Source organism: Macaca thibetana, chromosome 14 (genome assembly GCF_024542745.1).
Source record: "Macaca thibetana thibetana isolate TM-01 chromosome 14, ASM2454274v1, whole genome shotgun sequence".
NCBI lineage: Eukaryota > Metazoa > Chordata > Mammalia > Primates > Cercopithecidae > Macaca > Macaca thibetana.
In genome coordinates, this window is record NC_065591.1 from 114,477,302 (window position 1) to 114,499,579 (window position 22,278).

The 22,278-nt window shown below is 43.1% G+C and overlaps 1 protein-coding gene across 3 annotated transcripts in view; it reads left to right on the forward strand.

The window, feature by feature from the left end:
• Positions 1–21,946, forward strand: part of UBASH3B (ubiquitin associated and SH3 domain containing B) — a 158,234-nt gene extending 136,288 nt beyond the window's left edge. For all 3 annotated transcript variants that reach the window (XM_050755595.1, XM_050755593.1, XM_050755594.1), the window contains exons 7-14: positions 2,604–2,736; positions 4,054–4,174; positions 4,808–4,930; positions 6,768–6,860; positions 8,706–8,850; positions 13,756–13,862; positions 15,418–15,527; positions 16,858–21,946. In XM_050755595.1, the coding sequence (XP_050611552.1) occupies positions 2,604–2,736; positions 4,054–4,174; positions 4,808–4,930; positions 6,768–6,860; positions 8,706–8,850; positions 13,756–13,862; positions 15,418–15,527; positions 16,858–16,995 (970 nt within the window). In that variant the 3' untranslated portion in view covers positions 16,996–21,946. The remainder of the gene's footprint in view (positions 1–2,603; positions 2,737–4,053; positions 4,175–4,807; positions 4,931–6,767; positions 6,861–8,705; positions 8,851–13,755; positions 13,863–15,417; positions 15,528–16,857) is intronic.
• The last annotated feature ends 332 nt before the right edge of the window (positions 21,947–22,278 follow it).

Sequence of the window (22,278 nt, forward strand, 5' to 3'; positions counted from 1 at the left end):
GAAAGAGGCTGGCATTCGTCTTGCCATGGGAGCCGAAGGAGGGAGAGAAGGAATCCTATCAGTATCTTCACAGCTGCAATAAAGTAAAGAAACAGACATGTACACGCAAGATGTCAGCACAATTCTAGGTAGCCAGACGTTTTGCACCCTGAAGCTTTGATGAGTCAGACAATAAAACTGGATTTTCTTTTTTTTTTTTTTATTTTTTTATTTTTTCTGAGATGGAGTCTCACTCTGTCGCCCAGGCTGGAGTGCAGTGGTGTGATGTCAGCTCACTGTAACCTCCGCCTCCTGGGTTCCAGTGATTCTCCTGCCTCCGCCTCCTGAGTAGCTGGGACTTCAGGTGTGTGCCACCATACCCAGATAATTTTTGTATTTCTAATAGAGACGGGGTTTCACCATGTTGACCAGGCTGGTCTTGAACTCCTGACCCCAGGTGATCCACCTGCCTCAGCCTCCCAAAGTGCTGGAATTACAGACGTGAGCCACCGTGCCCAGCCAAACTGGATTTTCTTGAACTGTGTGATGTTTGGAAGGGTCTTAGTTTAAAATAAAGTAGAATAGCTGGTCTCTTATACCGTGTGAACGGCACAAGATTTCCTTGGGCTACAGTTACTTAAATTTTTCCATAACAGGTTTCACTTGGCAACATATTCAGATGGACTGATACAGGTTTCCTGGTTCCCACTCTGACCTACTGAATCACAGCCTGTGAGAAGCAGAACCCCAGCATGAGTGTTTTTTTTTTTTAAAGTCCCCTGGTGATTCTGATATGCACAAGTATTCAAAATCAGTTTTTCAGGGCATGAGACTTCTGAGACCTTCGTTTATAAGTAGATAGAACGAGTCTGTCACTTCTAGTGAAAAAGCAGCCACTTCTGAAAGTGAACAGGGTGCTAAGATAGTTAAAATCACATAATTTTTGGAACAAAAATTTACCAACAACCAGTTAGCTGTATTATATTTGTGAATATAAAAAGTTATTTTCAAAAATAAAATTCTGGGCCAGGTGCGGTGGCTCACGCCTGTAATCCCAGGATGACTTCGGGAGGCCAAGTGGTCAGATCACCTGAGTTCAGGAGTTCGAGACCAACCTGGCCAACATGGTGAAACCCCGTCTCTACTAAAAATACAAAAATTGCCGGGCATGGTGACACACGCCTGTAATCCCAGCTACTCCAGAGGCTGAGTCAGGAAAATCGCTTGAACCTTCAGGGTGGAGGTTGCAGTGAGCCGACATCGTGTCATTGCACTTCAGCCTGGGTGACAAAAGTAACACTCCATCTCTAAAATAAAATTCTGATAATACAATGTTAAAAGTGAATAATCCAAAACAGGTGGTAGCCCAGACAGGTTGCTGGGTCAGCAGATGCAAGCCAGGAGTATATGGAGCAAACTGGGATAGATAGCTACCCAAATTGTAAAGAAGCAAGAAATCTATAAAATTTAAATGTTTCCCCTGGACTCTGCTCAGTGATTTCCAAAGATGTTCACTGGATTTGCCTAACAACCACATTTAAATTGCAATGTTTATTAGATAAAGCTTTGTGGAAGTCTTACTATTGACAACAATTTAAGCTTGGCAGGTTTTGACTGTCTTCCTTTCAGCAAGACCTCTTTTTAGGCTTCTGTAGCTATAGTGTTACACTCAGAAATGAGAGTTCTTGGCTCCCAGCTCTAAACATCTGGTGAGAATGGTCTTCTCTGAAATAATTCTATTTGTAATCATCTTGTTGGAGGCGTGATTGAGGGGAGATAGGGTTTGGAGACTGAAGAGGGTAGAATAGGGGACTTTGGCACAATGTTTCCTTGACCATTAGGAGCCACTGGCTAAGTGGTGGAGATGGTGAAAAGACCCCCCTATCACTCTTCACTTCAGATGGAAATTACCACGGGAAATATTAAAGGCAACAGGGATCATAGATTTCTTTTGAACCAGAAAAATAGCTGCAAACAAATAATTGATACATTGTTATTCTTGAACTTGTCTTTGGCGTGAACCATGCATGGCACAAAATCACTAGGACCCATCCCTGCCCAAAGGAATGAATATATCTGTCCTCAGTGCAGAAATCCATCTACCTCTAATTTATTTATTTACTTATTTTTATTTTTATTTCTTTTTGAGATGGAGTTTCACCCTACCGCCCAGGCTGCAGTGCAGTGGTGCGATCTTGGCTCACTGCAACCTCTACCTCCCAGGTTCAAGCGGTTCTCATACCTCAGCCTCCCGAGTAGCTGAGACTACAGGCACACATGACCACGCCCAGCTGATTTTTTGTATTTTTAGTAGAGGTGGGGTTTTGCCATGTTGGCCAGGCTGGTCTCGAACTCCTGACCCCAAGTGATCCACCTGCCTTGGCGTCCCAAAGTGCAGGTGTGAGTCACCACGCCCAGCCTACCTCTAATTTATTAACTGCAAGTCTTCAGTATAAAAGAAGGTATTCTTCCTTTAGGAATGGGACCACGCCGGCTCAGCTTCCCTTATCATTGCACTACCCACAGAGGGCGTTGAGTTAATTCCCACACTCCTGTTGAGCCCAGGAGGAAGTGCTGATGACTGCTGGCCAGAGCGTTCACACCTTCCTTATCTTCCTCTGCAGTTCTTACTCAATCTTAAATACATCATCGTCCAACTCTCTCACATTTGGGGATGGAGTATTGGAGAGGCAGCCGTATGAGGACCAGGGGCTCGGGGAGACGACTCCTCTTACTATCATCTGCCAGCCCATGCAGGTAAGGCCGATTGTTAGGGTCACACCCCCAACTCTAACCAGGATTCACTGAGAACCTATTTATTAAATATGAGGCATTGCCCTTGCTATCTCCAAGGGTTCCATGATCTCTTGGGAAGAAAGGACACCAAATTATAAAAGATATACAAAAATTCAAGGCTGGGAAGAGTCAGATGAGCAGTACTGACAGTTACTTCCAACATTTGAACCTAGGCTCATAAGGAAGGTTGTTCCACAGACATAGGAGGAAATTTTCTCTCTAAAGTAGGAATAATGCCCATAGTTGTATCTGTTTTGTAGTTTGTCACAAAGATAAAAGAAAATAATAAAATAAGGCTGGCACAATAACTGGCATATAATGAGTGCTCAGTACGTGTTAACTTTTTCAAGAAAGGTTGGAGATGGAAGGAGGCAGGGAGTCGCTGTTGAACAGTACAAATAGAGGCAAGCTGAAAGTTCAAGCATGTTGAGGATCAAGAGAGTGGACCATTGTGGCTGGAGCCCAGGATTTGAATGAAGGAACAATAGGAAAAGAGATGGGAAGGATCATACCACCATTCCACGTATTAACCTTGTCAGGGCCACTAGAAGCAAATGTGAAGTGCTGGCCAGCACTAAGGAAACGGGAAAAGCTGACTATATCAGAAAGAAGGAATGCAGAAACGTCTGTAAGGTTCCATCCAGCAGTTATAGAAGCCAAAGTCATTTGGACAAGCCTTTGACTCGATTTGCCTGTGTCATCACCCACAGGTAGCAGTTGTCTCATTTTGGGGATCACCAACATATATATAGTCAGACAGCAGAGCCTACATTGTGATTAGAATAGGAAAACAGGGTCTCGTTGCTGGAGTGGACCATGAGGACCATGTGATCTGGCCACACACTTTAGAGAAAAGGTAGACACATTTGTGATCACAGAAGCCCTCACTCCCTGAAGAAGTTGATGAATCGCCCCTTGTGGGCGGGGGAAGATGTCCCACTAGATGGCTGTCTCTACATGAATGGCTAGTTTTGCCTCTGAGCTGTAACTGAAAGTGTACAGCATGTTTTAGTAATGGCCAAATGCTACTCCTACACAGGGCAGCTGTAGCAACAATAATGCCCTTTTCACAACCCTCCTCATTTTATAAAGACATGCAGTTTATCTTATTTGAGCCTCAAAATAATTTATGAGGTCTGTAGGATGAGTCTTACTGTCCTCACCTAGTCACACCTTGGCAGAACTTTGGTAGGAGAGCTCAGCTCACCTGGCACCTGGCTCCAAGACATGTCCACTTTGCCATGTGAGTCTTCACTAATAGCCTTTCTTTCTCTGTAGCCGCTGAGGGTCAACAGCCAGCCGGGCCCCCAGAAGCGGTGCCTCTTTGTGTGTCGGCATGGTGAGAGGATGGATGTTGTGTTTGGGAAGTACTGGCTGTCCCAGTGCTTCGATGCCAAAGGTGAGTTGTTGGTGGGCCTGCTCAGCACTGCCATACCCATAGTGGCCTCTAGGGGGCACAGTCAAGCTACAGTTATCCGGATGGAGTCATTTATAGTTTTGTGTACTATAGAAAATGTCTGTTATCCGTAAGCCCCTCCTGATTGTCTTGAGCTTTAGGGAAGAAGTAAGTGTTCTTGTCCCCATTCTATAAACTTGGATGCCAGGACTAAAGAAGACAGATGTCTTGCCCAAGGCCACATGGCAAAGTCAGCAGCAGCAACGTGCCCTAATCCCATGGCCAGAGCTCCTGCCATTAAACCTCCCGGGTTCGCTGGGTTCCATTTTCACTTGAGTGGCATTTGAAGACACGGAGGCTTGCCTGACCAGGGAATCTCACCTGCCTTAGGGTGCATGGTTATTACCTTCACTGAGAAACTACCTCATGTCACTTTTGTCAGTAGAATGGAAGAGTGAATTCCAAGTCACTTTATGAAACAAAATATCAGCCTTGATATTTTCCATCAGCTCCAGAGAGCTCAATGTGATCTCTTTGGCCAAGAAGGAATGGGGGTGGAGAATGTCAGGATCAGTAAGGGAGTCCCAAGTAAACAAGAAATGTATGTATCCTCTGTCTAACTTTTTTATTTTTCAGGCCGCTACATACGGAGCAACCTGAACATGCCTCATAGTTTACCTCAGCGGAGTGGTGGTTTCAGAGATTACGAGAAAGATGCTCCCATCACTGTGTTTGGATGCATGCAAGCAAGACTAGTGGGTAAGTATCCTGGAGTGACTGTACTCCAGGCATTTCCTGCCGCCTCCTTCAAAACGCTGGTACCATGGATATGCGGGACCCTTCCTGGGGGCTTCTTTTTTTTTTTGAGACGGAGTCTCGCTCTGTCGCCCAGGCTGGAGTGCAGTGGCGCGATCTCCGCTCACTGCAAGCTCCGCCTCCCGGGTTCACACCATTCTCCTGCCTCAGCCTCCCGAGTAGCTGGGACTACAGGCGCCCACAACCGCGCCCAGCTAATTTTTTGTATTTTTAGTAGAGACGGGGTTTCACCGTGGTCTCGATCTCCTGACCTTGTGATCTGCCCGCCTCGGCCTCCCAAAGTGCTGGGATTACAGGCGTGAGCCACCGCGCCCGGCTGGGGGCTTCTATAACTTTCCTACAAGTAATAAATTTCTTCAATTCAAAAGGAACTTGCTACACAACCATTAAGTTTAGGACACTGTGCTCAGCCCTGGGTTGGTTGACCAAAGTGAATGAGGTGTGGTCCTTATTGAGGACCTCGTGATCCAGTAATGGCTTGGGTTACTGTGCTCACTGTTGGATGTAGCAGACAGGTCAGCCTCTAGTTCAAGACAGTAGCATCTGCCAGCATGGCTGTGGAAGAGGACAAGAGTGAAGAAGACGGACCTGGACTTGCTGAATTTATAAAGGCCAACTGATCCTTTGAAGATGCCCAGCTCTTTGCAAGCCCATTCCATTACTGCCGCGGGGAGATAGTACTTTCCTGTTCAGTCACTTAGCAGATATGTAGTGCTCACTTACCTTGTGCAAGGTATTGGACTAAGGGAACCCAAGTGTGAGTCAGGGAAACAAACTTATGTGTGGATAAATATCATACAATATAATATACATAGAGCTATGCGTGGTCACCAAATATTATGGGAACACAAAAAGACATCTAAGAGGTGAAGAGGTGAGCTGGGAGCTGAAGTGGAAGTTAGCTGGGCAAAGAAGGAGCAGGAGTGAGGAAATGGCATTCTCAGTGGGAGGGACCACATAAACTGTGTCTGAGGCTTGAGAAACAGCCTCAGGAATGCAGGGGAAACAAAGTGCCTTGTGTCTAGAGTATAAATTGCAAGGCAAGGCAGAGATGAGGCTGGCAAGATGGATAAAGGCAAGTTCATGGAAGACCTTGATCACCATATTAAGGTGCTCGGATTTAATCCAGTAGACAAAATAACTGGTTTCCAGGCCCGGCGTGGTGGCTCTCACCTACAATCTAGCACTTTGAGAGGCTGAGGCAGGAGGACTGCTTGAGACCTGGAGTTTGAGGCTGCAGCGAGGTATGATCGCACCCCTGCACTCCAGCCTGAATGACAGAGCAAAACCCTATCTCTGAAAATTAAATTAAGAAGAATAATAAATTTTTTAAAGAAGTGGATTTTATGAGGATAGCATTAAAGTATGAGGTGTTGGGATTTATCTCTGGTGTCTAAGAATATGACATGTTGAGATTTTGGTTAGCACAGAATAAAATTAAAACAAGACCTAATATTCATAAAATAAATCCTCTTTCACAAACTTGAAGCCAAAGTATTGTCCTGTTTCTTAATATCTCCTAGCTAAAGGCTTTACCACTTGTTAGCACCAGAGGGAAGGGGAAGAAAAGACAAGAAGGGCTCTGTCACTTGCTCTCACAGGAACACCGATGAGGGGTTTTGTTAGAAACTAACAAAGGCTGACACTACTGGCTCTATGTGAGCCCCAGTTAGGAAAGAAGGGTTTACAGGGGCTTACTGCTTGGCCCCCTCTCACACTGCGAATCGAGGTGAGACTGAGTAAATCCATCAGACTGATTCTTTTGTGGTTTTCTTTGCAGGCGAAGCCTTATTAGAGAGCAATACCATTATCGATCATGTCTATTGCTCCCCGTCCCTTCGCTGCGTTCAGACTGCACACAATATCTTGAAAGGTAAGACTTGCAGGTTGACAAAAACAAGTAGTCCATCCCTCTGTTTCTAGGCAGCCCCACACATAAATTATCTTAGAATCATGGGACATTTGCCAGTTGAAAGCTTCGAATTTGGAATGAAGCAAGGATTCTTTCAGAAGGCGATCTTTGCCCAAGTCACAAAAACATACTCTGGCAGCCTAAGCGAAATAAGAGGAAGTATACTAGTCATGTTTTCTTTGAGAATTTAAAGCGCTCTTGGATGAATCCTAGGCTTGCAAAATGTTTAGAGCTTATAGAGCGTGATCCTTTCTTTACACTTAATAGTCAAATAACTTTCCTGTTTTGATCTGTTGTTTGCCTCCTGTGGTGCTCCTAGGAGCCTCAAATCTTAATCATCATTTTTTCTTTACTTAATTGGAGAGACTTTAAAAGCACCATTGCTACCAAGATACTCAACTCTCACCCTAAAATCTGTGGAAGCATGAGTTACAGGTATCTCCATTCTCATTTCATGGGAAGGAAAACTAAAAGGAACAGGATTAGACTGTTTACTTCTACCAAAGAAATGAATGAGCCAGAAATAAGCCAACAAAGAACTTGACACTACATCTGAGTCTTCTATCCTTTAACCTTAAGTAGACCTCTTCACTACCAGAAGGCATTTATGTATTCAATTTGCACAGAACAACTGGACTGCATGCAATATGACGATAACTAAGCAGGGACCATTTCTAGGAAGCCAGCTGCACTACGGTAAAACACACAGCTTCTGCACTGCTACTAGTAAATGTTCAGCATTCGATTTTCTGGTAGAGAAAATGAACAATTTACATGATATTCAAATACGATGTTGGATACTCAGAAACTATCTGAAGTTTCTTGGTAACACCATCATGGAATTTGCCTTAGAAAGAGGAATTATGGGGGCCAGGTGCGGTGGCTCATGCCTGTAATCCCAGCACTTTGGGAGGCCACCGAGGTGGGCGGTTCACGAGGTGAGGAGATCAAGACCATCCTGGCTCACACGGTGAAACCCCGTCTCTACTAAAAATACAAAAAAAAAAAAAAAAAGAGCTGGGCATGGTGGCAGGCGCCTGTCATCCCAGCTACTCAGGAGGCTGAGGCCGGAGAATCACTTGAACCCAGGAGGCAGAGATTGCAGTGAGCCAAGATTGGGCCACTGCACTCCAGCCTGGGTGACAGGGCGAGACTCCGTATCAAAAACAAACAAACAAACAAAACAGAAAAAAGAAAGAAAGAGGAATTATGGTAGTCACAGAATTGAATAAATTTTCTTTTTTTGAGATAGAATCTCACTGTGTCACCAAGGCTGGAGTGCAGTGGCACAATCTTGGCTCACTACAACTTTCGCCTCCAGGGTTCAAGTGATTCTCCTGCCTCAGCCTCCTGAGTGCTGGGACCACAAGTGCATGCCACCACACCCTGCTAATTTTTGTGTTTTGGGTAGAGATGGGGTTTCACCATGTTGGCCAGCCTGGTCTCAACTCCTAATCTCAAGTGATCCGCTCTTCTTAGCCTCCCAAAGTGTTGGGATTACAGGTGTGAGCTACCGAACCCAGCCTTGAATAAATTATATGAACAATGACTTGTGGCTTTTTTCCTTAAGTCAGATATGACTTAAAGCCAGCATACATCCTCGGAGTATGGCAGGAGTATGAAACTCACGTGTTAGTAATGCACAAAAATTAAAAACCTTGTCCAAATCCACATGCTTCCACTTCTGTTTAGCTATGTATAGCAGCCAGTAGGAAAGAGAATAACTGATTTATCAGAATTTTTATAACAATTTGGCCTGAGAATATAGAGGCACTTCCTTCATCTTCACTGTATTTTACCCCTAAGGTTTACAACAAGAAAATCACTTGAAGATCCGTGTAGAGCCCGGCTTATTTGAGTGGACAAAATGGGTTGCTGGGAGCACGTTACCTGCATGGATACCTCCATCGGAGTTAGCTGCAGCCAACCTGAGTGTTGATACAACCTACAGGTAAGCCTGGGAAACTGCTGCTTACTGAGGCCAGTGTGGAAGTGCTTTCTGCACTAGCACTAGGCCAGGTTCATGAAGGAGACAGGGCTGGACATCACCTACAGGCAGTTGTCCATAGTGGTGGAAATCGAGCTACGATTTTAGAAATCAAAACTGGAGAAAAGCCAGCATTTTTTTCATATTTGGCATTAGTGTGGATTAGATTCTCCAGCCTCATCCCCGTGTTGGATTTTTCTGACTTTATTATACCTGCTTCACTGTAATAAAACCATTTTGCATTCCAGCAATAAGCACCAGCTAATGATGATGCAGTTGAGAAGACTGGAGCGATAAGGGAGATGACGATGTCTTGCAGTTTCTACATTTAATTTTTCAAAGCATTTTTAAATCTCTGTATTACCTTTGTTTATTATTGCTATATGCTCAGAATGTAGGTAAACCATTTTTATATATGAGAGAGTTCAAATAACTTGCCTAAAAGTATTTATACATTTAGTGACCACATATAACAATAATAATAATAAGCTTTATTCATCATTTTCCACATGTCCAGCCCCATGCAATCTTCTGGGCAGTCATCTCATTCCTGTTCCTTTCCTTTTTCCATTAGACCCAACTGTGCTGGGATTTTAAAAAGTGTTTGTAGATTGCTTACAGCTGAAAAATCCGCATGTACACAATTAAGAATTAATAATAGGGCCAGGCGCAGTGGCTCACGCCTGTAATCCCAGCACTTTGGGAGGCCAGGCTGGGTGGATCACGAGGTCAAGAGATCGAGACCATCCTGGCCAACATGGTGAAACCCCGTGTCTGCTGAAAATATAAGAATTAGCTGGGTGTGGTGGTGCGCACCTGTAGTCCCAGCTACTTGGGAGGACTGAGGCAGGAGAATCACTTGAACCCGGGAGGCGGAGGTTTTGCAGTGAGCCAAGATCGTGCCACTACACTCCAGCCTGGTGACAGAGTGAGACTCCATCAAAAAAAAAAAAAGAATTAATAATAACAAGTGGTCAATATAAGCAGAACTTTCTTATGTGATATCTATTGACCTTTCATTTCAAATACCTACCCAAACCACAAATAAAGCAATGTGCATTTCTAGCTAAGGTAATAAAGAATATCTTCTTTTTCCATACTCATTTTTTCTGCTCAGCAAATAAGACCTCAGATGACCCCATTAACTAGTTATGTGCTGCTGCTTCTTGTCTGAAAGGAATTAGCATTGCTCAAAAATAAAATCAGATCGATCAACAGGATCCCCCACGAATACACTTCACATTTTGTCCTATCCCCTTTCTGGCCACCGTTTTTCTGCTCTTTGCAGGCAATTAGCAATAAATTGTTGTCCCCGTGCAACAGCCAGCATCCCTTTGGCCTGGAAAGAGGGGGAGTTGCTACCAACATTGGTTAAGTGACTTTCATCATTCACCACCAGTCCTACACAGACCAATTTGGGTCAACTATGTCTTTGATATTTCCTTTAGGTGTGTTCTGCCATTGCCTCCCAAGCTGCCTTACAAAGGTCTCCAGAATCATCCTACCTGAGCCTGTCAATGTACACTCAGATACACACCCCACCAGCAGTGTGAGCAGAAGGATGAATGCCAGGAACTTGGGGATCAGGACACAGTCCTGATTCCAGATTGCCTTTTCCTCTCCGGCAAATCAGAATTCAATTCAACCATTTTCTGTTTGGTGAGGGAATTGGGGGAGGAGATGAAGCCTCTAATTTGAAAAATCAGTTGAGAAAGCCAAAGTGTAAGCATGTGAAAGTGACAGCCCTGGAGTTTAATTACCTATGAAATTAATGATGCCAAATGAACAAGCCTTTGGAAGCAAGGAAGTGGTGCCCAAATGATTGAAGACACATGGTGACAGGCAGAAGGGCAAGCCCCGAGAGCCGGGGTAGTGTGAGTCAGGCAGGCTCTGCTGAAAGAGCCCTCTCACCTTGCAACAGGGGTAGGAAGAGAACAGGAGGGAGGTGGGACTGAAAGCCGAGTTAGGGAAGCTAACCAGGCTGGTGACTAATATCGAAGCATCATCCACAGGCAAGACCAGCCTAGGGCCTGGGGGATTGAAAAGCAACCCTAGCCTTGAGGAGCTGGGCCAGAGGAGCAAGGCAGAAAAAACAAAATCCACACGAGCTGGGTGGGGCTTCAGAACGGGGCATGGGACTGGGGCAGGGGACTGGGGGAGGGCATGGATCTGGAGTGTTAGAGGGGAAACAAATCAAACTTTGGTGTGAAGCTCAAAGCACAGGCCTGTGCTTACAACCTGGACCACAGCAAGATGGGGAGCAGAGAGTATATGGAGGAGGATACTGTTTCGGGGATGCCACCTGACTTCCAGAGCACCGTATTCCAGGTTGAGTGGGTGGTGGGAAGGCCACCTGACTCTGAGGACAGCACAGGGCCCGCAGGTGTGGCTAGCAGCATGACATGACCTGCTGACAGGGGTGAGGAAGCTCTGACTCAGGCCAAGCCCATCAGGGCTCCAGACACTGGAGTCATTCACAGGCTCCACTTTAAGGTGCTGGGAGAAGCCATAGGCAAGAACTGATCTGGAGGAACCAGATCCCAGTATGTCTCCCGCTCTTCACCTACATAAATCTCACGCATTACATGGTCTCACCCTTGAAATGACTCCCTGGGCCATACAAAGTGGCCTTTTGTCACTGTGGGGAGGGGACAGGCCTGGGAGATCAGGTGACATAAATGGAGATGGAACTGGGTGAGAGGTGAGGATGGGGAAAGAAAAAGAGGAGAAAGAGCTTGCTCCAGAACAATGAGGTGCAGCCCCAACAAGTGGTGATTCAGGTCTCTACCTATCCCCCAGGGTGTTGTGAGACTCAGAAGGCTGTTTCCTAGGAGAAACATGCATGCTGAGAGAATGCAAGTTTCCTTCAAGTGGAACGGCATCCTTCCTCTCTGGACAGTAAGCCTATGTGCACAGAAGGGCAGGCTTGACAAGGGCACTGTCAGAAGCTGTGTGTGGAGGATAGGCTCATAGGCCAGACCCCAGACTCAGGTTCAAATCCAGGTTCTAAGAGTCGCTAACGGTGTTAGCGTAGGCAAGTCAGCTGCAGCCTTTCTGAGCTTCTGTTTTGCATCCATAAACAGCATTTACAAAAGTATTGCTGGGAGGATTAGACTGAAAGAATGCAAGTAGGATGCTTGCACAGAGCCTGACACATACGGGAACCTCAGTAAATATTTTGTGCTAATAGTAGCAGTAATAGTATATTCTGATCCAGAGGCCATGTGAATTCATTTTGAGAACTTACCACACCTCTACCAGGCACTAAACACCCAGCAGTGAAAGATAAAATGAAAACTGACAAAGTAAGAAAATTGAAATCACATAGTTGTACCCAGAAAACAAGATAAACATCTTGTGGACCAGAAACAACACAGAAACTCTACATAGTTAAGCAGGGCGGAGGCAAGCAGAGGTGGGCCCTAAGGGCATTGGCGACTGGGTTTGAAGACATGCAGGGGCAGCAGGACAGGAAGCCTAGCTTTGATCATCCTCTTCCATGCTGTGTTAGTTCGTTTTCACGCTGTTGACAAAGACATACCTGGGACTGGGCAATTTACAAAAGAAAGAGGTTTTAATTGGACTTATACTTACACGTGGCTGGGGAAGCCTCACAATCATGCCGGAAGGCAAGGAGGAGCAAGTCACGTCTTACATGGATTGCAGCAGGCAAAGAGAGAGCTTGTGCAGGGACCTCCCCTTTTTAAAACCATCAGATTAGCCAGGTGCAGTGGCTCACGTCTGTAATCCCAGCACTTTGGGAGGCTGAGGTGGGCAGATCATCTGAGGTCAGGAGTTCAAGACCAGCCTGGCCAACATGGTGAAACCCTGTCTCTACTAAAAAAAATACAAAATTAACCGGGCGTGGTGGTGCATGCCTCTATTCACAGCTACTCGGGAGGCTGAGGCAGGGGAATCGCTTGAACCCAGTGGGTGGAAGATGCAATGAGTCGAGATCAAGCCATTGCACTCCAGCCTGGGCAGAAAGAGTGAAACTCCATCTCAAAAATAAAAAACAAAAAAAACAAATAACAAAAAATAAAATAAAAATAAAATAAAAAATAAAACCATCAGATCTCATGAGACTCATTCACTATCATGAGAACAGCACAGGAAAGACCTGCCCCCATGATTGAGTTATCTCCCACCAAGTCCCTCCCACAACATGTGGAAATTCAAGATGAGATTTGGGTGGAGGACACAGCCAGGCCCCCAAGCCGGTAGAGGACACACAGTATCACATGCCTTTGTAGATTGTATAGTAACCATCATTTACATCACTAGCCTCTTCACCCCCAACCACAGACAGAGAACTTCTCCAGCACAGAAATTGGGTTGTCTTCATCTTTATGCTCTGCACTTCTCTTTGTGCCAAGTGTACGGTCTGTGTTCAAAATAAGAGAGAAATAAAAGGAAAAGGCTAGTGAAATGTTATAAACTCACAAAGAATCAGATGGACCTAATATCTGCTTTTAAAACCTATCCTTGCAGCTCTTGAGGAGAGGCCTGGGAATCCCCACTGATGTAAATAGGTTGAGGGTTCCCATCTCTGCTTTGCTTTGTATTAGCTATGTGACTAGGACCATCAATCAAGGGCTTATATGTTATCCTGTGAATGAGACTTGCACTGAATGTCTCATTTTTCACCTGGTCACTGTGACGCCATACACGTAGCTGTTATTTCTGTACATTTCCACTCCATGTTCATACAGTGGAAATACCCTTCCCTATACCTTTCTCCTTTCTAGGGAAATGGATAAGCAAACAGATCTATGGGATCTTTAGAAAGGCCTTGAAATAAAAGTTTGGATCTTCCTTTGTCTCAAGATCAAAATGTTTTCATTTCCTTTGTTCATTTTTCTATTACAGACCTCACATTCCAGTCAGCAAATTAGTTGTTTCAGAATCCTATGATACTTATATCAGTAGAAGTTTCCAAGTAACAAAAGAAATAATAAGTGAATGTAAAAGTAAAGGTAAGTGGTTATTATTCTGAGCTCCATCTTTACATAAGTGATTATTTCTCTATAATGGTTAATAGGCTATTCAAGATGTTTCAACTTGCTTTGGCTAACCAAAGAAATGTATTTCCAGATTTTCTTCCAGATACTTTTACATTAAATGTGTAATATTCTGTGAGTATCTAAAATGGTAGATATTCCAGGGGTTTATACCAGACTTAGTTACTATTCTTAATGACTTAAATTCTGCATTATAGCTATTCTTCTTGCACCCTGTGAGATTCCCTCTTACAATTTCCAAAAGCTCTAGCATGCCACTGTTTTGCCTATCATTGATCTAGCAGGATGCACACCTACACACAACACACCTACACAGATACATACACCTTCCCTGCTATCACCAAGAGCAGTGTTCTGTAAGGCTCAAGTGTGTTTGCTATTGAATTTTCTAAACATTGAGCTCAAATATTTAACATGTAAGATTGTTCACTATAAATTTTTTAGTGAAAAAGACAGATTGCAAAAAAAGTGTGGACATTCCCTTCATCTCTTTTTTTTTTAAGTTAAAATACTTATATTCAAATGGTAGACAGCCATGAGCAACAGTATTATGGATGATGCCCACCTTCCAGTTTTCATTGATTAGCCAGTCACTGCCATAAAGGTACACAACATGTTCTATCAACCAGAAAGTCTCAAGTACTCACAGTTCTACAGTGGGAGCATTTAAAACTATATTAGAAGGAGTAACCCAGAGAGCCCTGTGGACCTACAGCAGTTCTGTATCTTGACTGTCATGGTGTTACACAAAGCTATACATATGATAGAATTGCATGAACTATATCGTCACATACACACAAACTACTGTTTGCACACCTGCTAAAATCTGAATACGCTGTGTGTATTGCACCAGCGTCCATTTCCTGGGTCTGATACTGTACCATAGTTATGTAAGATGTTACCATTGGAGGGAGCTGGGAGGAAGGGTTCATGGGACCTTGCTGGTATGTATGTATATGTATTATATGTAGCCCTCCCATAAGTCAATAATCATTATTATTATTATTACCGAGACAGGGTCTTGCTCCTGTCACTCAGGCTGGAGTGCAGTGATGCAATCATGACTCACTATAGCCTCAATCTCCTGGGCTCAAGTGATCCTCCCACATCGGCCTCCCAAGTAGCTGGAACTACAGTCACAGGCCACCACACCCAGCTAATGTTCTTTTAATTTTCTGTAGGGACAGGGTCTCACTATGTTTCTCAGGCTGGTCTCAAACTCCTGAGCTCAAGTGATCCTCCCTCCTCGTTCTCTCAAAGTACTGGAATTACAGGGATGAGCCACCACACCTGGCTCCATACATCTGTAACTATTTTAAGATAAAATGTTTTCTTTAAAAAAATTAGGCTGCCTTATCAATAACAAAGCACTTACAAAATATTGCTTAGGCAAATTGTCTTTTTCTTGAGTGTGTTTGCTCCCCTCCAGAACATTTAGTTAGCTTCCAGTATTTGCAGTTTCCATGTCTTTATAGAAACAGTCTTCCCATTCCTTGCCATTTTCCCCCAGGAAATAACATCCTGATTGTGGCCCACGCATCTTCCCTTGAAGCTTGTACCTGCCAACTTCAGGGCCTGTCACCTCAGAACTCCAAGGACTTCGTACAAATGGTCCGAAAGGTAATTCACTCTCGCTCTGTGGGGTCCGTGATGGCTAGTAGTTTGAGGTCAGCACAGTGACTGGCTGATTACTAAGTTCTTTGAAGCATGTGTTTATGCTGAGCTGGGAATATTCATTTATTGATTCTCTCAACCAAGACGTATTGAGTGATACTCTGTGCAGGGCACTTTATTAAGCCTTGTGTTAGAAAAACAATGTATTAGAGCTAGTTCTAGCTTCTAAGAGCTAAAATGTAGGAAGCAGCTAGGAATTATAAGCAAATTGTCTGGATTTCCCTGAGGGACCTTCTTTGAATTTCCCGGAGGGAACTTGGGGTTGGATCAATAGAGGTCAGTCCAAAAGACAGCATCTGAAAGCTTAACTCAAACACAGGTCCTTGAAGGTAGGCTGAGGCGTGCAGCAATTTAAAATGAGGAGGCTAAGAGGCAAAGCCAGGAACAAGACAGCAAGACAGAAAACCCATGAGGCTGACCCACACATCTGGAGTCTTCCTTTCTGTGGGAGAGGTTCTCTGGTCAGCTGCCTCCCACACACTTCCCTTCCGGCGAATTACATACTTCCTTTCTCTGCCACCAGAGAAACTGGTTCAAACTCATTCGCAATTGTTTTTCAAATTTTTGAAAAGTTTATTTATGCATCTGTCCTCATTTGTCAGTGCTGGAAGACAGAGAATTTTGTCTTGTTTGTAAATGCAGCTCTCTGGACACAGACAAAAATAAGTTTTAAAATTGCTGTGACAACTGAAGTGAGGGAGAGCACAGCTTCAGCTTTGAATGTTACAGACTCATAAGGAGAAAAAAAAAATGGGTGAAACAAATTTTTTTAAATTGGAGCATCTTTTCCATTGGGTCCAAGTATAATTTCAGAAATGTTTGAGCTGCCTTTTTCTTTTCCTTTTTTTTTTTTTTTTTTTTTGAGACAGAGTCTCGCTCTGTCACCCAGGCTGGAGAGCAGTGACACAATCTCAGCTCATTGTAAACTCTGCCTCCTGGATTCAAGCAATTCTCCTGATTCAGCCTCCCAAGTAGCTGGGATTACAGGCACACGCCACCACGCCCAGCTGATTTTTTGTATTTTTAGTATAGACGAGGTTTGCCATGTTGGCCAGGCTGGTCTTGAACTCTTGACCTCAAGTGATCCGCCTGCCTCGGCCTCCCAAAGTACTGGGATTACAGGCATAAGCCACTGTGCCTGGCCTTAAGCTGCCTTTTTAACTTGACTTGCAATTAGGAATTAACTCCTGACATTGTAGCCTTATGTATTTTGGTCCTCTTTTTCTGTATTAAACCTATCTTCTAATATCCCCTTCCTTTACGACTCTTACTTCAGATCCCATATCTGGGATTTTGTTCCTGTGAAGAATTAGGAGAAACTGGAATATGGCAGCTGACAGATCCACCCATCCTTCCTCTTACCCATGGACCAACTGGGGGCTTCAACTGGAGAGAAACCTTGCTTCAAGAATAAACGACACCAGTGAACAAGACGGAAAGGCCTTTTGGAGACGTGTCTTTTTGTGTGTTTAAAAATCCACACCACATTCTAAGTGGACAGCTCAGAATAATTTAGCATTTCCTTTCACACTTAAAGTTCTTAAGATGAGACTGTGTAAATGAGAGAAAGACTTGATTCAGAGGAAAAAAAAATGTGTTCTCTCTGGACTCTTGCCTAGCTCACAAGGCTTTGGAGAATTGTCTCCCTAACTTGGGGCACCTGCTACAGAAGAGAATGTTTCGTTCCTTCCAGGTATGCACAGCTAAAGGGCCTCATTCCTCCCAGAGGGAGCTGCTGGCCCGCTCTAAGGGGTACAAGAGGAAGGAGTGTGCCCAGACCAGCTGGGGGAGCATTGAAAGGGCAGTTTGGGGATGGAATTTTTTTTTGATCTCCATTTTCCAGTTAGGCAGAGCCAAGCTGAGGAATCCTTTTAAGATTATTAGAAAACATGCCCTGAAGAGAGTTGTTCTTAGGTTACACGTGAAATCCTACCCTTATAGCCCCCATACACTGGTGTTGCTGGCTGAAGACACCTGCTTAAGGATGCTAACATTTACCCTGGTACTGCCACATTCTCTCTAGAGCAGCTGGCCCTTCTTGCTACAGCCCTTCCCACCCCCTTGCTTCTGTGAAATGGGGAGACAAAGCACTTGTGCTCTCCAAAGCACTTTTGGATACTCAGGAGGAAAGATAAGATACGTGTTTGAAGTATTCAATCATAGGAGCAAAGAACTTGCAAAATATGAAGTGACTTGGAATTACCCGTGTTGTAGCCTAATGTGCTACTGCATTTCTAAATCACCAATATTTGCTTGTCTTTGCCTAGGGGCAAAGCCTAGACTCTAGACTCATAGTCTAGACTCTAGACTATGTTAACTAGTTAAGGATGTTACATTTTGAAAGGATGTATGTTAGATATATTACTTGCAGCAAGAAGTTCACTCTGTGCAATATGGACGTGTTTGCAAACCATACCAAGGGTCAGGTTGCTGTACACTTACAGTACATGTCAACCATAACAGAACATCCACAAATGCATCAATTATACCAGGGATGTATAGTAAGTCAGGGAACTAATATAAATGATGACAGTCATAGCTGCACTGCTACTTGTGCTGTCGTTTTGTTTGTTTTTCTATGATAATTTAAAATATATAGGTAGGGCTACTTGAGGAAATTTGGAGAGCCACATTCTGTGGTTTCTCATTATACTTCCTGCATTTAGAGGGAGTTTATTTAAAAGAAAAATAAATGACAATCAAACCAAATCATCAGTTATCAATGTCTGTTTAATTGTGTGACTATCTGACTGTTGATGGCCACAGACGATGGTCTCCTATGGTATAGTTCACTCTGTAGAAGATGTATGCAAAGTGAAACGCCAGCCCTTTAAAGAAACAGTAGTTAGTGTAAAATGAATGTTTGTATGTTGCAGTAGCATTGACTGTGTTTCAAAACTCAGATGCATAAAACGTGAGGTATATAAAAATAGATCTATGCCTGTATTTGAAACTACAACTTGATAACCCCTAGAAAGAAGAGGACATGAAAGGATGCTGGCTATATATGTTAATCAGCAAAAGGATTACAGTTGTTTTGTTCTGTTTTTAGAGACAGGGTCTCACTATATTGCTTAGGCTGGTCTTGAACTCCTGGGCTCAAGCAATCCTCCTGCCTCTGTCTCCTAAAGTGCTAGGATTACAGGTGTGAGCCACCACACCTGGCCCATAGTTGTATTTTTTTAGGTCACTTAGAAAAATATGTCATGCATTTTACATTTTGAGAAACAAATCATGGTTTCTTCTAGCATTGCACAAACATTGACCCAGCTTCTGGGTATGGAAATAACCCTGTGGTGACATGTTAATATAAAATGTTGGGGGGGAATATTCCCAGTAAAGGTCTTAAAAGAAAAGTCACATTACAGCTAATGTAATGGCCCTACCATTCATTCTTCTGGTATTTGTAATGAAGTGAATCTACTGTTTAATCAGATCCATAATCTTTAACAGATTCACCACAAATTTTTTGTGGGCGTTGAGTGCTCAGAATATGCTTGAACGCCTCACCTGGAAACTGTAGCAGTGTGTTCTGGGCAGTATCTGTAATGTATGAAATAGAGTCTGGAATAGGTTATCCACTCCATCTCTCTAGGTTATCTTAGTCATATGATGGCCTGATAAATCTGTCTGACTGGGCTACAATCCATTGTTCTTAGTCCAATATGGACACTGCCTTAGGCAATGGTCTATATAAGCAAAAGGAGATAGAGATCTGAAATAATTTTCTGAATAATTTAAGTGGAAAACAAGAAAGAGTATTTCTCTGCTTTCATTTCAATTTCATTATTTCAAATTGCTTATCAAAACGGCCCAAAAGATCTGAATTCACATTAAGTTCTCCTTGCACACTTACCTACTTAAAAAACTAAACTTGGGCCGGGCGCGGTGGCTCACACCTGTAATCCCAGCACTATGGGAGGCCGAGGCGGGTGGATCACGAGGTCAGGAGATCGAGACCATCCTGGCTAACACGGTGAAACCCCGTCTCTACTAAAAATACAAAAAATTAGCCGGGCGTGGTGGTGAGCGCCTGTAGTCCCAGCTACTGGGAGGTTGAGGCAGGAGAATGGCGTGAGGCAGGAGAATGGCGTGAACCCGGGAGGCGGAGCTTGCAGTGAGCCCAGATCGCGCCAACGCACTCCAGCCTGGGTGACAAAGTGAGACTCCTTCTCAAAAATAAAAAATAAAAATAAAAATAAAACAAACTAAACTTGCACTGCAACTGAGAAATTATTTGGAAATCATGTGGAATCTATGTATAATCAAAGAAACAGACAGCTATATTACTCAATTTCATATACATCCAAAAAGTATAGGCTAATATTATATATAACCTGAAGTTGCAGCTGGTTCTTTTTGATCTGAAGCTGATGCTTATTAGAACAAATGATATATGGGGACAGGAGAAGGAAGGAAGGGCAAGGAAGGAATTGACAGATAAGAAGCAAATGGTTTCTTGTAGAGAGGAATTTTGTTTTAATGTAGAAAGTTATTTGAAATGAACTAGGTGAAATGAAATTAACTAAAGGTTTTAATCTGGGATTGAAAGCCTGAAACCGTTTCCTGCTTCTACAAGTGTGCCACATCAATCCGGTAATGCCCCAGTGTTAGTCACAGATACAACTTTGTTTCCTGTGATTTTAAAATACCGCATCTGTTCCTCCATGGACTAGAGTAATTGGCACATTTTAATGCATACGCTGGGGGTTTCATTTTCCCAGGCTCTCTTCACCATCACTGCATTGGTAGCTAGGAGCTTATTGCTTCACCCCAGTATGGAGTTCAGATGACAGTGTTTTCCATTACATTTAGATTCATAGAATCTGAATGGCTGATTAAATGGCCATCTGATGGCTGAAAGAGGGGCGTATTTTTCACTCTGTAGTGAAAGGCTTGGAGGAGTTTCTACTTTTTATTTTAATTATACTTTAACCAAAGAATTATTTTAAAGTAACCTTATATTTGAAAGATGATTTTGCAAAAAATAAAAAATAAAAAATATGTCTTCTGGAGTGATGTCTGTTTGGTAGATCATTGTGGATAATTTCCTTGTTAGTGGTATTTGGAATGCACATAGAGTGTCCTGTCACTGTGTTTAGCGTTACCATCAATGTATCTTTTCCACTCAACTAGCTGTATTCGTATTAAAATGAAGTCTGTTATTTCAATTACCTAGTGTCGTTGGGAACGAATTGAACAGCTATAGTAAGAGAAGTTCCTATCTCATTGCCTTTGTGGAAAGGCTTCCCTATGTGGTAAAAGGAAGGCATTGCTCCGTAACCTAGGCACTCTGCAAGTCCAGTGTTTAATTTCAAAGCAGTGATGAATTGCTCTTTTGAAATTACTCTAAGTAATCCATGTGTTAGAATACAGATGAACCTCCATTTGATTTCACAGGCTTCAGCACAGACAACTGTTACTGAGTCTGCACGAACTTAGATAATGAGGTGCAGGGTGATTTGCATTTAAATTGTAATCCAGCACACGTGTGAGAGAGAAGAGGCGCTAGTCTAAAAGGCTGCCTTGCGGGGAGAGATGAGACAGGCGGAGGAGGGTGGGGTAAGGAGCGATTTAACATCTATTTAGGTTAATGTTCACTTTACAAAGGTGATGGGGATATTTTGTTAGGTGATAGCAGATGCTTTTCATTTTTAAACATAGGATTAAAATTGGATTTGCTTCTCTTTAATACTTCAACATATTGAATTTTCCTAGGAAAGTGACTAGCTATAATGAAAATTCAAGGGAAAGGGGAAAAAGATTGTCTGTAAATGCAGATGAAATAACTTCATTTTAAAATACAAATAATAGTAGGTTTGGTGTATGTAGGTTTAAAATTATAGTGATGAGTAGTCAAACTTAATATACAATCAGTTCTTACAAATATTTTACACTTAGCTGCCATTACACAACAAATTGGAATTTTGCAGCTGTTCAACTATCATGGACTCTGTACAGGATAGATGTGTATAATGAGAAATATGTACTGCTTCTTTCTTTGATTGCCACTCAAGATGGAAACACCATGCCAAGGCATTTTGGTTATACACAGATCATTCTAAACCTGTTATTTTGGAGAGGTATATTGGTTTCTTTCTCATTTATAAGGCTATTGTATTTTTTTTCTATGTGATTCAGGTGTATTTATTTGAAGACTATTTGTAATTATAGGAAAACCACACCTACCTGTATTGCCAAATTCTTTGTAAACTCTCCGTGGCATTTGTGCTTTCCTGGCTGAGAGCTCTCCCCTGTTGATACAGCTATGGCACCATTGTAATTACAGGTGCACCTTTCAGGTGCGTCTCCATTAAATGGTTCCTAGATGATTTAATAAAAAGAAACTTCTTAGTTGATCCAGAGCAATGTCATTTTAAATCTGAGTGGTCTCTTCCTATCATGTTTTCAGATGTTACTTTGTTCATTATTATTTCTTAAACGTGCATTCAGAGTGTGATTCTGTTTTCAAAAGGCCAGAGGACACTTGCTGCCGATGGAAGGGGAGGATGCTCCAGCAGCACTGTGTGTCTCTGGACCCTTCTGACCAGGCATCAAGCCTCCATGCCATTCAGACTGGGGAGCTGGACACCCACTGTGTGTGAAAAAAGCAAGCTTCAAAATGCTTCCCCTGCCCTATGTGCAAACTAGGGAACAAAAAGTATCTTTCCTTCTACCTATCCTAGGTTCATGGCTG